This window comes from Erinaceus europaeus, chromosome 12, assembly GCF_950295315.1.
Source record: "Erinaceus europaeus chromosome 12, mEriEur2.1, whole genome shotgun sequence".
In the NCBI taxonomy this organism is placed as follows: domain Eukaryota; kingdom Metazoa; phylum Chordata; class Mammalia; order Eulipotyphla; family Erinaceidae; genus Erinaceus; species Erinaceus europaeus.
Window position 1 is genome coordinate 94,659,448 of NC_080173.1, and position 12,489 is coordinate 94,671,936.

Consider the following 12,489-nt stretch of genomic DNA (forward strand, 5'->3'; position numbering starts at 1 on the left):
CAGTTCCCAAGTATGGAGACACGTGGATAGTTCTACTCTCCTGATTGGATTATTTCTTCGATGGGAAGACGCTTTTAAAAATGGGTGCCTGAAGCAATCCAGCAGGAACAGTCAGAAGCACCCTAAATGGAATTTCGAGGAGCTTTTTGGACTAGGACGCCCTCCGGGGATTCTTAATCCTACATTGTGAGATCTTGATAATCTGGTTCAAGTTGCGTTTCATAAGAGAATGATTTGAATGACTGAATTTTTGTTTGACGTTGACTTAAAAAAAAAATTGCTGGATGCAGCCATGATTTCTAGAGACATCCAGAAACAATCCAAAAAATTGTTTTTTCCCTCCTTTGATTTCTCTTTTACATCTTGACATGAATCTGAAACGTTTAATCCTGAAAACTGTACGAGTTATGGGTGGGGCAGATAGTGCGATAGTGCAATGATTATGTTAATTATTCTCATGCCTGAGGCTTTTAACCGTGGTTCTTCTGTTTACCTTTCCACATTTTATTGAGTTTAAACTGTTTAAACAACCTTAAAATCATACTAGAAAGGACTTCCAATTATAATGGAGTTATCAATTATAGTAAACTTCTAATCTGCTACAAGTTTTATTTGACAAGTAAGTGAATTTCTGTCAAAGTCTTCACATGAAAAAGCATCTACTCAAATGGAATTCCTGGAAATCCATTTGGATCCTGTTCTCTGACATCGCCCCCGGAAACCAATGATGAGACCTAGCACGTCCTGAAGAAACAGATTCACAGACTCCAAAGATTACTCTCTACAGAAAAGCAGAATTCTGGTGGCCGACATTCCCCATCAAGACAGACGTGCAGCGTTTCATCCTCTGGCATTTTCTTCTGTGGTCATCTACTTTGGACTGACACCTCCATCGGACTTACTGGTACATGCTGCTGTGTTTCTCAAAGACTAACTTCAGCCAATTGCCTTGAGACTTTATAGACCATGTCCCCTCGCCTGCAGGCTCTGTCCCAGAGGCAGAAAACTCCCCCTCCTTATTAGGTTATGCCCACAGAGGCATGAAGCGCCCCAAGAGACAAGAGATGCCCACAGAGGCAGGAAACGCCCTTTGAGGCAAGAGATGCCCCCAGAGGCATGAAGCATTCCCAGAGGCAAGAAATGCCATTTCGCCTGCCAGGCCTTGCCCTTTGAGGCAAGAAAAGCTCCACTTGGCATCACACTGGTTATTGCTGCTCGCCTATTTTATTTTCCATGTCATATGCCAGTTCTTTTGAAAACGCCTGTACGATATACGTTTCTGTTCACCCCACAATGGCCATTAGTTAAAAAGAAAGGGGGAATTGTTGGTATGCATGAGACCCCTTCTGTTTCATTTGGTTTAAATCCCCCCTGCTTAACACTATTCTATTTACATAACCACTTCATTCTATTTACATAACCACTGTTAACAAGTTCCACCCTCCCTCCAGGGCATTTGTGGTTCAGTGATAGGATTCTCGCCTAATCTGCCCCCTCTTTGTCACATTCTGATTTTCACCAGTCACTTTTCTCTCCACCCTCTCTATGTCACATCCTGTTTCCACCTTACTTGGCAAGTATATATAAAGACAGCATTGTGAGTTTTACAGTACTGTACTTTGAGTTTAACTTAGCTCGTCTTAGATTGTGCTGCGTCCTGCATGAATAAAGAGATACTGCCTACAGCTCAACCATGAATCCCTGGTCATCTGTTACCCGCCCGTGAAGCCAGCCCGGTGAAAACAACATAACCTGTCGAAAACAACACCCACCTGCAGGGGAGTCGCTTCACAGACGGTGAAGCAGGTGTCTGTCTTTCTCTCCCCCTTGGTCTTCCCCTCCTTTTCCCTTCTACTGTTCAGTTCCCTAAATAGTCCCACTGTCTGTCTAACTAAAGACAGTCCTATTCCTGGGCAGGGGTAGAAAGCATATGGTTATGCAGACTCATGCCAGGCTAGGCGGTAGTGCAGCGGGTTAAGCACATGTGGCACGAAGCACAAGGACCAGCTTAACGATCCTGGTTTGAGCCCCAGGCTCCCCACTTGCAGGGGTGTCCCTTCACTGGCGGTGAAGCAGGTCTGCAGGTGTCTTATCTTTCTCTTCCCCTCCTCTTGCCATTTCTCTGTCCTATCCAGCAATGGCAATAATAATAATAATAAACAACAATGGCAACAAAAGGGAAATGCCTCCAGGAGCAGTGGATTCGTAGTGCAGACAGGGAGACCCAGCAGTAACCCTGGAGGGGAAAAAAAATGTCTTAAGGCTGTCTGCACGGCCATTTTGCTATCTCCCCTGCCCAAAGATTCACTAGAGGAAGAGAATGGGACTCAGATTATCATCTGGCACATGGTGCTAAGGATGAAACTCAGGACTCGGGTGTGAGAGTCCGAACTTTCTACACGGCACCACCTCCTGGGCCATGCCTTACCTGAAACGACATTAGGACAAAAATAAGGCGGCAGACTAGCTCGCTGGAATAATAAATGGCTACTGTGCCCGATCGAGGTTCCAGCCCGCCCTGCCCTGCACCTCTCTGGAGGAAGCTCTGGTACTGTGGTCTCTCTCACACTTTCTGCCTCTTTGTCTCTGTCTTTCTCTCGGGAGAAGTCAAGGTGCAGGGAAGTTTGTTGTTAAAATTCGGAGGCTCTAGCTGGACGGGTAGCTTCACAGGCGGGTAACAGAGACACGGAGACAACGGCTGGGCAGGGAAGCTGTATTTCTTTATTCAGGAACAACGATTCATAAACTAAGACAAACTAATCACCAAACAGAACTCTGCTGTCTCTTTGCGGCGGCGCAAGCACTCTCTCTTTTCTCTGGAACTCAGGAACCCTCTCTCAGGGTTCCTTGGGACGGGGCCAAGCAGGCCCGCGAAATTAATAGGACTGATCCAATTCTCTTGGTGGGGGAGGGCTAGAACAAACCAATGTAAAGCATACGACAGAAGATGATACAGAAAGATGACAAAAAAAACTTTCATGCATGATCCGGGAGGTGGCGCAGTGGATAAAGCATTGGGCTCTCAAGTAGGAGGTCCCGAGTTCAATCCCTGGCAGCACATGTAACAACACAGTGATGTCTGGTTCTTTCTCTCCTCCTATCTTCCTCATGAATAAATAAATAAATTCTTTAAAAAAAATAAAAAAGACTTGGGAGTCGGGCAGTTGCGCAAAAGGGTTAAGTGCATGTGGCGCGAAGCACAAGGACCTGCTTAAGGATCCTGGTTCAAACCCCCAGCTCTCCACCTGCAGGGGAGTCACTTCACAAGTGGTGAAGCAGGTCTGCAGGTGTCTCTTTTTCTCTCCTCCTCTCTGTCTTCCCCTCCTCTCTCCATTTCTCCTGGTCTCCACCTGCAGGAGGAAGATTTCAAGAGCAGTGAAGTGGTGCTACAAGTCTCTCTCTCTCTCTCTCTCTCCCTCTTCCCCTCTCCCTCGCAATTTCTCTCTGTCCTAGCCACTAAAATGGAACAGTGAGCCACAGCGATAACCCTGGAGGCAGAGAGAGAGAGCAGAGTCTTTGCCTTTAGCAGCTGGGGGAACACAGTGTTGTCAGTGGTGTGAAGTCTGGTCCCCTCAAGCCTGCATGAAGCTTCAGCTGTGGGAGGCAATGGGGAGGGTTATTTCTGTTGCTAGAACACTGAGTGAGTGTGAGCAGTTCTCCCTGGCAAAACAATATCCTTGTTTGAATGGTCTTTTTTAATATTTTATTTATTCCCTTTTGTTGCCCTTGTTTTATTGTTGTAGTTACTATTGTTATTGATGTCGTCGTCGTTGGATAGGACAGAGAGAAATGGAGAGAGGAGGGGAAGACAAGAGAGGGAGAAAGACAAGACACCAACTGTGAAGCAACTCCCCTGCAGGTAGTGAGCTGGGGGCTTGAACCAGGATCCTTATGCTGGTTCTTGTGTCTCACGCCACGTGCGCTCAACCTGCTGCTCTGCCGCCCGACTCCCTGTTTGAATAGTCTTATAGTAGATTATCTTGGCAGCCATTTTTTTTTTTTAAAGTTATTTATAAAATGGAAATATTGACAAGACCACAGGATAAGAGGGGTACATTTCCACACAATGCCCAACCCCAGAACTCCGTATCCTGTCCCCTCCCCTGATAGCTTTCCTGTTCTTTATCCCTCTGGGAGTATGGACCCAAAGTCATTGTGGGGTGGCAGAAGGTGGAAGCTCTGGCTTCTGTAATTGCTTCTCTGCTGAACATGGGCGTTGACAGGTTGATCCATACTCCCAGCCTGCCTCTCTCTTTCCCTAGTGGGGAAGGGCTCTGGGTAAGCGGGGCTCCAGGACACACTGGTGGGGTTGTCTGCCCAAGGAAGTCAGGTTAGCATCATGGTAGCATCTGGAACCTGGTGGCTGAGATTCCCAGGTTGAAAGCAACTTCCTTGCAGAGCTCACGCCAGGCGTTGTCTCCAAGCCACCATCTTGTGGCAGCCACTTAATAGAAGCTGAGTCAGAAACACGCGTGCAACAATGCTCCACCATTTGTGAAGCTCCCTCCCCCCATCAAGTGGGGACCAGGGGCTTAAACATGGCGAAGTGGGGTACACTACCACCTTGCACCAGAGGTCTGACTTTCTATGTCCATCATGAAATACAAATACTTTTTTTTTTCAGACTTTTTCTTAATTATTCATTATTGGATAGAGACAGAAATTGACAGGGGAGGGGGAGATAGAGAAAAAGACAGAGACACCTGCAGCCCTGATTCACCCCTCATGAAACCGTTCCCCCGCAGGTGGGGACCAGGGACTTGAACCTGGGTCCTTGTATATAATGTGAGCACTTAGCCAGGTGCACCACCACCTGCCCCTGTGAAATATAAATTCTGGGACCGGGTGGTGGTGCACCAGGTTGAACACACATGTTACAGTGCTCAAGGACCCAGGTTCGAGCCCTTGGTGGGGGACCTGCAGAGGGAAAGCTTTTCAAGTGACAGAGCAGTGTTGCAGGCGTCTCTCTCTCCCTCTCTCTCTCCCTGCCTCTGTCCTGTCACCAGGGTCACCACTCGCCCTCAGTGCTGGCTCGCACTTTGAATCCATGGCTTCTGGCAGCCATCTCCCGCCCCCCCCAAACCCTCTCTATTATATTTGAGAGGGCAGAGAGAAGGAAAGGGGAGGGGAGACAGGGAGGGAGAAAGAGGGAAGCTTCACAAATAGTGAAGCATGTCTGCAGGTGGGGAGCAGGGGCTCGAACCCAGGTCCTGGTAATATGTGAACTTAACCGGGTTTGCTACCACTTGGCTCCCAAATAAATATTTTTTAAACTCTACAAAAAAAGTAAATAAAGGGGGCCGGGCAGTGGTGCACTGGGTTAAGTGCATATGGCACAAAACGCAAGGATTGGTACAAGGATCCTGGTTCGAACCCCCGGCTCCCCACCTGCGGGGGGGGGGGGGGTCACTTCCCAGGCGGTGAAGCAGGTCTGCAGGTGTCTGTCTTTCTCTCTTCCTGTCTTCCCCTCCTCTCTCGATTGCTCTCTGCCCTATCCAACAATAGCAGCAATGGCAACAATAACTAGGGAAACAAAATGGGGGGGGGGCCTGCCAGGAGCAGTGGGTTTACAGTGAAGCCCCAGCGAGAAGCCTAGAGGCAAAAAAAAAAAAGTAAGATTATCACTGTTGCCTAAAAGCAAACAATTCCACAAATAGTTCAGATAGCAAAGCCTCCCGACTGAACCAGGAATTGTTCGAGAAATACCTCCAGGAGCTCAGGAGGTAGCACAGTGGGTAAGGCGCTGGCTTCTCAAACATGGGGCTCAGTCCCCAGCACCACACACGCCACAGTGGTGATAATCGCTCTCTCCTCTATTGTTAATAAATCTTTTTTTTTTTTTCCCCTTTAGAGAAATACTTCATAGGGTGATCTGGGAGATGTCACAGTGGATGAAGCATTGGACTCCCAAGCATGAGGTCCCAAGTTCAATCCCCGGCAGCACATGTACCAGAGTGATGTCTGGTTCTTTCTCTCTCTCCTTTTTAAAAAAAAAAAAAAAAAAAAAATTTTAATATTTATTCCCTTTTGTCACCCTTGTTGTTTTATTGTTGTAGTTATTATTGTTGTTATTGATGTTGTCGTTGGATAGGACAGAAGTGGAGAGAGGAGGGGAAGACGGGGAGAGAAAGACAGACACCTGCAGACCTGCTTCACCGCCTGTGAAGCGACTCCCCTGCTGGTGGCTTTCTCTCTCTTCTATCTTTCTCATAAATAAAATCTTTTTAAAAAAAGGGGGGGAGGAAGGAAGGAAGACTTAATAGACTAAATTCAGTGGGTAAGAAATAATTTTCACAAGTGTTGTCCAGCAGTAACTAAGGAAGTTTGAGGGACTAGAGAGACACTATAGTGGCTTTGCAAAAGACTTTCATGACTGAGGCTCTGAGTTTCCAAGTTTAATCCCCAGCACCACCACAAGCCAGAACTTGGAAGTGTTCTGGGTTCTCCCTCAATAAGATTAAAGAAAAAAAAAAAAGAAATGAATCAGAAATAAAAAGATTTTTCTGTGGGAGCTGGGCAGTAGAGCACTGGGTGAAGCGCACAATGAAGTGCAGGGACCGGTGCAAGGATCCCAGTTCGAGCCCCTGCTCCCCACCTGCAGGGGGAGGGTGGGTGGGTCACTTCATAAGTGGTGAAGCAGATCTGCATGTGTCTAGCTTCTGTCTTTCTCTCCTCTCTGTCTTGCCCTCTCTCTATCTCTCTCTGCCCTATCCAATAACAGCAATAACAATCATGGGAAAAAAGATGGTCCCCAGGAGCAGTGGATTCGTAGTGCAGGCACTGAGCCCCAGCGATAACCCCGGAGGCAAAAAAAAGATCTTTTGTAAAGACAGATTAGTTTAGTTTAGAACCAAGAGATGTGTTTTTTTCTTTGCCACCACTGAGGTACCATGCTTGCACTGCTCTTCCACTCCGGCAAACTTTTGTTTGTTAATATTTTTATTCATTTATTACTGGAGAGAGACGGAGACACCTGCAGCCCTGCTTCACCACTTGTGAAGCTTCTCCGCTACAGGTGGGGATCAGGGGCTTGAACCTGGGACCCTGCACACGACAGTGTGGGTGCTTAATCAGGTGTGCCACTGCCTGGCTTTTTTTTTTTTTTTTTTTTTTTTTTTTTACCAGAGCACTGCTCAGCTCTGGCTTATGGAGGATTGAACCAGGGACTTTGGAGCCTCAGGCATGAGAGTCTGTTTCCATAACCATTATGCTATCTACCCCCAACCACAGCACTGCTCCACCACTCACACAACTTCCCCTGTGCTCCCAGGTGGTGGCCAGTGTCTCGAACTCGGGTCCTCAAGAGGAGAAGAGTGTGTGTTCCACTGGTTGCTCTATCTCCCGGTCCCATGAAAAAAACCTTTTAAAAGGAGGTGAAGCAGCAGCGGCATTTCACAGTCACTTTATTGGCTGCTCAGGCTCTAACACATCTTCCGGCCTCGTCTGATACTGTCTCTCCGAGGCTTTTCTCCGGTAGACATCATCTGTATCAGAGAAAGACTTGATTTAGCTTTTTTTTTTTTTTTTAATATTTATTTTATTTATTTTTTCCCTTTTGTTGCCCTTGTTGTTTTATTGTTGTAGTTATTATTGTTGTTGTCGTTGTTGGATAGGACAGAGAGAAATGGAGAGAGGAGGGGAAGACAGAGAGGAGGAGAGAAAGATAGACACCTGCAGACCTGTTTCACCGCCTGTGAAGCGACTCCCCTGCAGGTGGGGAGCCGGGGTTCGAACCGGGATCCTTATGCCGGTCCTTGTGCTTTGCGCCACCTGCGCTTAACCCGCTGCGCTACAGCCCGACTCCCTTGATTTAGCTTTTTAAGAAACTGAGGAATTGGGGAGTTGGGTGGTAGCACAGCGGGTTAAGCGCTGGTGGCACAAAGCGCAAGGACCGGTGTAAGGATCCCGGTTCAAGCCCCCAGCTCCCCACCTGCAGGGGAGTCGCTTCACAGGTGGTGAAGCAGGTCTGCAGGTGTCTGTCTTTCTCTCCCCCTCTCTGTCTTCCCCTCCTCTCTCCATTTCTCTCTGTCCTATCCAAAACGACATCAGTACAACAATAAAGCAACATGGGCAACAAAAGGAAATAAATAAATATTAAAAATAAAAAAAGAAATTGAGGAATTAAAAACACACTGGGGGGAGGAGGAGATAGCGTAGTGTTCATGCGGAGAGACTCAATCCCCCTCACACCACCATAAGAAAGGGCTGAGCAGTGAGTGTGGCCAGGGAGTCAGCACAGTGGACAAAGTACTGGGCTCAGCCACGGAGTCCAAGTTGGACCCTCAGTGGCACATGTCAGTGATGCTCTGGTTCTCTTTCCTCAGTACACCTTATTTTTTAATATTAGCATCATCTCAATTAATTTCGCCAGTGGTGTAGGACTATCACCTACCTCAGCATTAATACCAGCATAAACTTCATTCTAGATCTCAGTAACAGGATAAGAGTTGGTCTCTTGAAAGAAAGGACTTTTGTTTGTTTGTTTGTTTGTTTTTGCCTCCAGGGTTATTGCTGGGCTCGGTGCCTGCACTATGAATCCACTGCTCCTGGAGGCCAGTTTTCCCCATTTTGTTGCCCTGGTTGTTGCTTTTATTATTGTTGTCATTGCAGTCATTGTTGGATAGAACAGAGAGAAATGGAGAGAGGAGAGGAAGACAGAGAGGAGGAAAGAAAGATAGACACCTGCAGACCTGCTTCACCGCCTGTGAAGCGACTCCCCTGCAGGTGGGGAGCCGGGGGCTAGAACTGGGATCTTTTACACTGGTCCTTGCGCTTTGCACCATGTGCGCTTAACCCGCTACACTACCGCCCGCCCCACCCCAGAAAGGACTATATTTTATACCTCACAGCAATGTTTAAAACCCTCTCTCACTTCCTCCCCCAACCCCTACAATTTCTACTCTGTTCTGTGGGACCAAACTTCTGCAGCCTGATTTTTCATTGTTTCTTTGAAAGAAAGGGAAGGAGAGGGGAGAGGTATGTTAGAGACAGCACACAGAGTCGGTGGTGGTGCTTGTGGTTGAGTGCACATGTTACAGTCTACAACAATAATAACTACAACAAGAGCAACAAAAGGAAATAAATAAATATTTAAAAAAGGGGGGGGGAGTCGAGCGGTAGCACAGAGGGTTAAGTGCACATGGCACAAAGTGCAAGGACCGGCATTCAGGCTCCTGGTTCGAGCCCCCGGCTCCCCACCTGCAGGGGGGTCGCTTCACAGGCGGTGAAACAGGTCTGCAGGTGTCTGTCTTTCTCTCCCCCTCTCTGTCTTCCCTCCTCTCTCCATTTCTCTCTGTCCTATCCAACAATGACGACAGCAATGACAACAATAATAACAACAAGGATAACAACAATGGCAACAAAATGGGAAAAATGGTCTCCAGAAGCAGTGGACTCGTAGTGCAGGCACCAAGCCCCAACAATAACCCTATAGGCAATAATAATAATGATAATAATAATAATACAACGTGCAAGGACCAGGGTTCAACCCCTGGTCCCCACCTGCAGGGGAAAAGCTTTGTGAATGGTGAAGCAGGGCTGCAGGTATCCCTGTCTCCCTCTCAATTCCTGGCTTTCTTTAATAAATAAATAAAAATAATTTAAAAGGGAGTCGGGCTGTAGCGCAGTGAGTCAAGCGCAGGTGGCGCAAAGCGCAAGGACCGGCATAAGGATCGCGGTTCGAACCCCGGCTCCCCACCTGCAAGGGAGTCGCTTCACAGGCGGTGAAGCAGGTCTGCAGGTGTCTTTCTCTCCCCCTCTCTGTCTTCCCTCCTCTCTCCATTTCTCTCTGTCCTATGCAACAATGACGACAATAACTACAACAATTTTAAAAAACAAAGGGCAACAAAAGGGAATAAATAAATTAAATAAATATTTTTAAAAAATAATTTAAAAATTAAAAATACATACTTTAAAAAATAGCAGGGAAGGGGTCAGGTGGTGGTGCATCTGTTTATGTGCACATATTATAGTGAGCAAGGTCCCAGGTTCAAGCCCCTGGCCCCCATCTGCAGGGAAAAAGCTTCATACGTGGTGAAGCCGGACTACAGGTCCGTCTCTTTCTCTCTCTACCCCTCCCCTCTCAATTTCTCACTGTCTCTATCCAATAATAAATAAAAATAGCTAAGCCAGGCAAACCAGCACCCTCTTGTGGTAACAAACCCTCCTGGCTCCCCTCCTTGCCTCTGGCTGGGATGAACTGCCTGTCCTCACCATGTGCCTGTGACTGGTGTGGGGACTGAAGAGTCCAGACAGCCCCAGTGGTGAGTGGGTGCATGGGCGCATGGGCGCAGACGTGCATGGATGCAGGGGCGCATGGGCAAAGGGGTGCATAGGTGCATGGGCACAGAGGCGCATGGGCGCAGAGGTGCATGAATGTAGGGGTGCAGGGGTGCAGAACTGACTGTCCTCACCATGTGCCTATGACTAGTGTGCGCACTGAAGAGTCCACACAGCCCCAGGGGTGAGCGGGTGCATGGGCGCATGGGCATAGAGGTGCGTGGATGCAGGGGTGCATAGGTGCATGGGCACAGAGGCGCATGGGCGCAAAGGTGCATGGATGTAGGGGTGCATGGGCATAGAAGTGTGTGGATGCAGGGGTGCGTAGGCATAGAGGTGCGTAGATGCAGGGGCGCATGGGCAGAGGTGTGTGGATGCAGGGGTGCATAGGTGCATGGGCATAGAGGTGCGTGGATGCAGGGGCGCATGGGCATAGAGGTGCGTGGATGCAGGGGTGCATGGGCATAGAGGTGCGTGGATGCAGGGGCGCATGGGCATAGAGGTGCGTGGATGCAGGGGCGCATGGGCGCAGGCGTGCATGGGTGGTGACAGTCTGCTCCTCGGCCCCGTGCACCCGCCTGGAGGGGGGGCAGGCTCGAGCGGGGTCGGGGGCCGGCGGCTCAAGGTCACCCTGGCGACAGGGGCGGCCAAGCGCTGCGCCCACTTACAAAAGGTCTCCCGGCCCACACGCACGTTAATCATGATCCACTCCATCGCTCCTCCCAGGACGAAGAAGAAGGGCAGGAACCTGTAGACGCCGAAGCGCTGCTTCCCGGGCACCCGCTGCAGAGCCCGTTTCACCTGCGCCCTGGAAAACATGCTCCGCGGCGCGCGCGGGGGAGGCGAGAGCGTCCCCGCGGCCTCTCGCTCGGGGAGCTGCGCGCGGCCCGGGACCCGCCGGCCCGGCTCCGCCGTGCCCGGTGACCTCGGTGACCCCGGTGATCCCGGAGCCAGTGCGCCGCCTGGACGCGCAACGCCGGATCCACCAATCAAAGGGCGCCGCGTGTGCGTGCGCCACAGGCTGAGAGCTTCGGGGATCTGCGCAGGCGCCGGGGTTTGGGGACGGGGCATCCAGAGGGCGGGGCATCCAGAGGGCGGGGCATCCAGAGGGCGGGGCATCCAGAGGGCGGGGCACCCAGGGGGCGGGGCACCCAGAGGGCGGGGCATCCAGAGGGCGGGGCACCCAGAGGGCGGGGCACCCAGAGGGCGGGGCATCCAGAGGGCGGGGCATCCAGAGGGCGGGTCTTTGGGGGCTGCTGTCCGCCCCGCCTCCCGGGGCCACTGAAAGACCAGCGCCGGGATTGGAGCAAGACCCCTATTCTGCCACCTACATCTTTTTCCCTTTCTTTCTTTCTTTCTTTCTTTCTTTCTTTCTTTCTTTCTTTCTTTCTTTCTTTCTTTCTTTCTTTCTTTCTTTCTTTCTTTCTTTCTTTCTTTCTTTCTTTCTTTCTTTCTTTCTTTCTTTTTCTTTCTTTTTCTTTCTTTCTTTCTTTCTTTCTCTCTCTCTCTCTTTCTTTCTTTCTCGCTTTCTCGCTTTCTCTCTCTCTCCCTCCCTTCCTTCCTTCCTTTCGTTCTTTCTTCCTTTTCCTCTCTCTTCCTTTTCTTTCTCTCCTCTTTCTTCCTCTACTTCCTCCCTCCCTCCCTTCCTTTCCTGTTAGGTCAAAAATGGGAACGTGAGGATTGCCTCTATTTCCAACCTCTTTCCTTCTCACTACAGTTTCATCCAATAGGATTGGAAACATTTCTTCTAACAAACTTCTGTAACAGCAGGATAATAGATCAACTATGAGAACCAGACTGTTTGTTTCTGTGACAATATCAGTTTATGCTCTGGAACTATTTAAGTCCATAATATGTATCGAGGACCATAAAAAATACTGAGCATAGGGGCCGGGTGGTGGCATACCTGGTTGAGCGCACATATTACAATGAGGGAGGGCCTGGGTTCGAGCCCCCAGGCCCCACCTGCAAGGGGAAAGCTTTGTGAGTGGTGAAGCAATACTGCAGGTGTCTCTCTCTCCTCCACCCCCAACTACCCACCCCCCCTTTTTTTGCCTTTGTGCTTCTTACTATGTGCGCTTAACCCTGTGCACTACCTCCTGACCCCCCCCCCCCCGTTTCCCTCTCTATCTCCCCCTTCCCTCTCAATTTCTGGCTGTCTCTATCCAATAAATAAATAAGTATAATAAAAAAGAGAGAAACTGGGTGTTA

General features: G+C 49.3%; 1 protein-coding gene across 1 annotated transcript; it reads right to left on the reverse strand.

The window, feature by feature from the left end:
* Positions 1-2,701: 2,701 nt before the first annotated feature.
* Positions 2,702-11,271, reverse strand: LOC132542081 (ubiquinol-cytochrome-c reductase complex assembly factor 5). The gene is made up of 2 exons (XM_060204535.1): positions 10,947-11,271; positions 2,702-7,484 (listed from the first exon to the last, which is right to left on the reverse strand). Exons 1-2 carry the CDS (start codon positions 11,095-11,097, stop codon positions 7,399-7,401), a joined length of 237 nt encoding a protein of 78 aa, XP_060060518.1. The 5' UTR covers positions 11,098-11,271; the 3' UTR covers positions 2,702-7,398.
* Positions 11,272-12,489: the final 1,218 nt, after the last annotated feature.

Excerpts from the sequence above, each read along its gene's own strand:
- LOC132542081 (XM_060204535.1), bottom strand. The coding sequence starts at position 11,097 with ATGTTTTCCAGGGCGCAGGTGAAACGGGCTCTGCAGCGGGTGCCCGGG. Across the intron at positions 7,485-10,946 it reads TGTGGGCCGGGAGACCTTTT|ATGATGTCTACCGGAGAAAA; the intron begins GTAAGTGGGCGC and ends TCTCTGATACAG.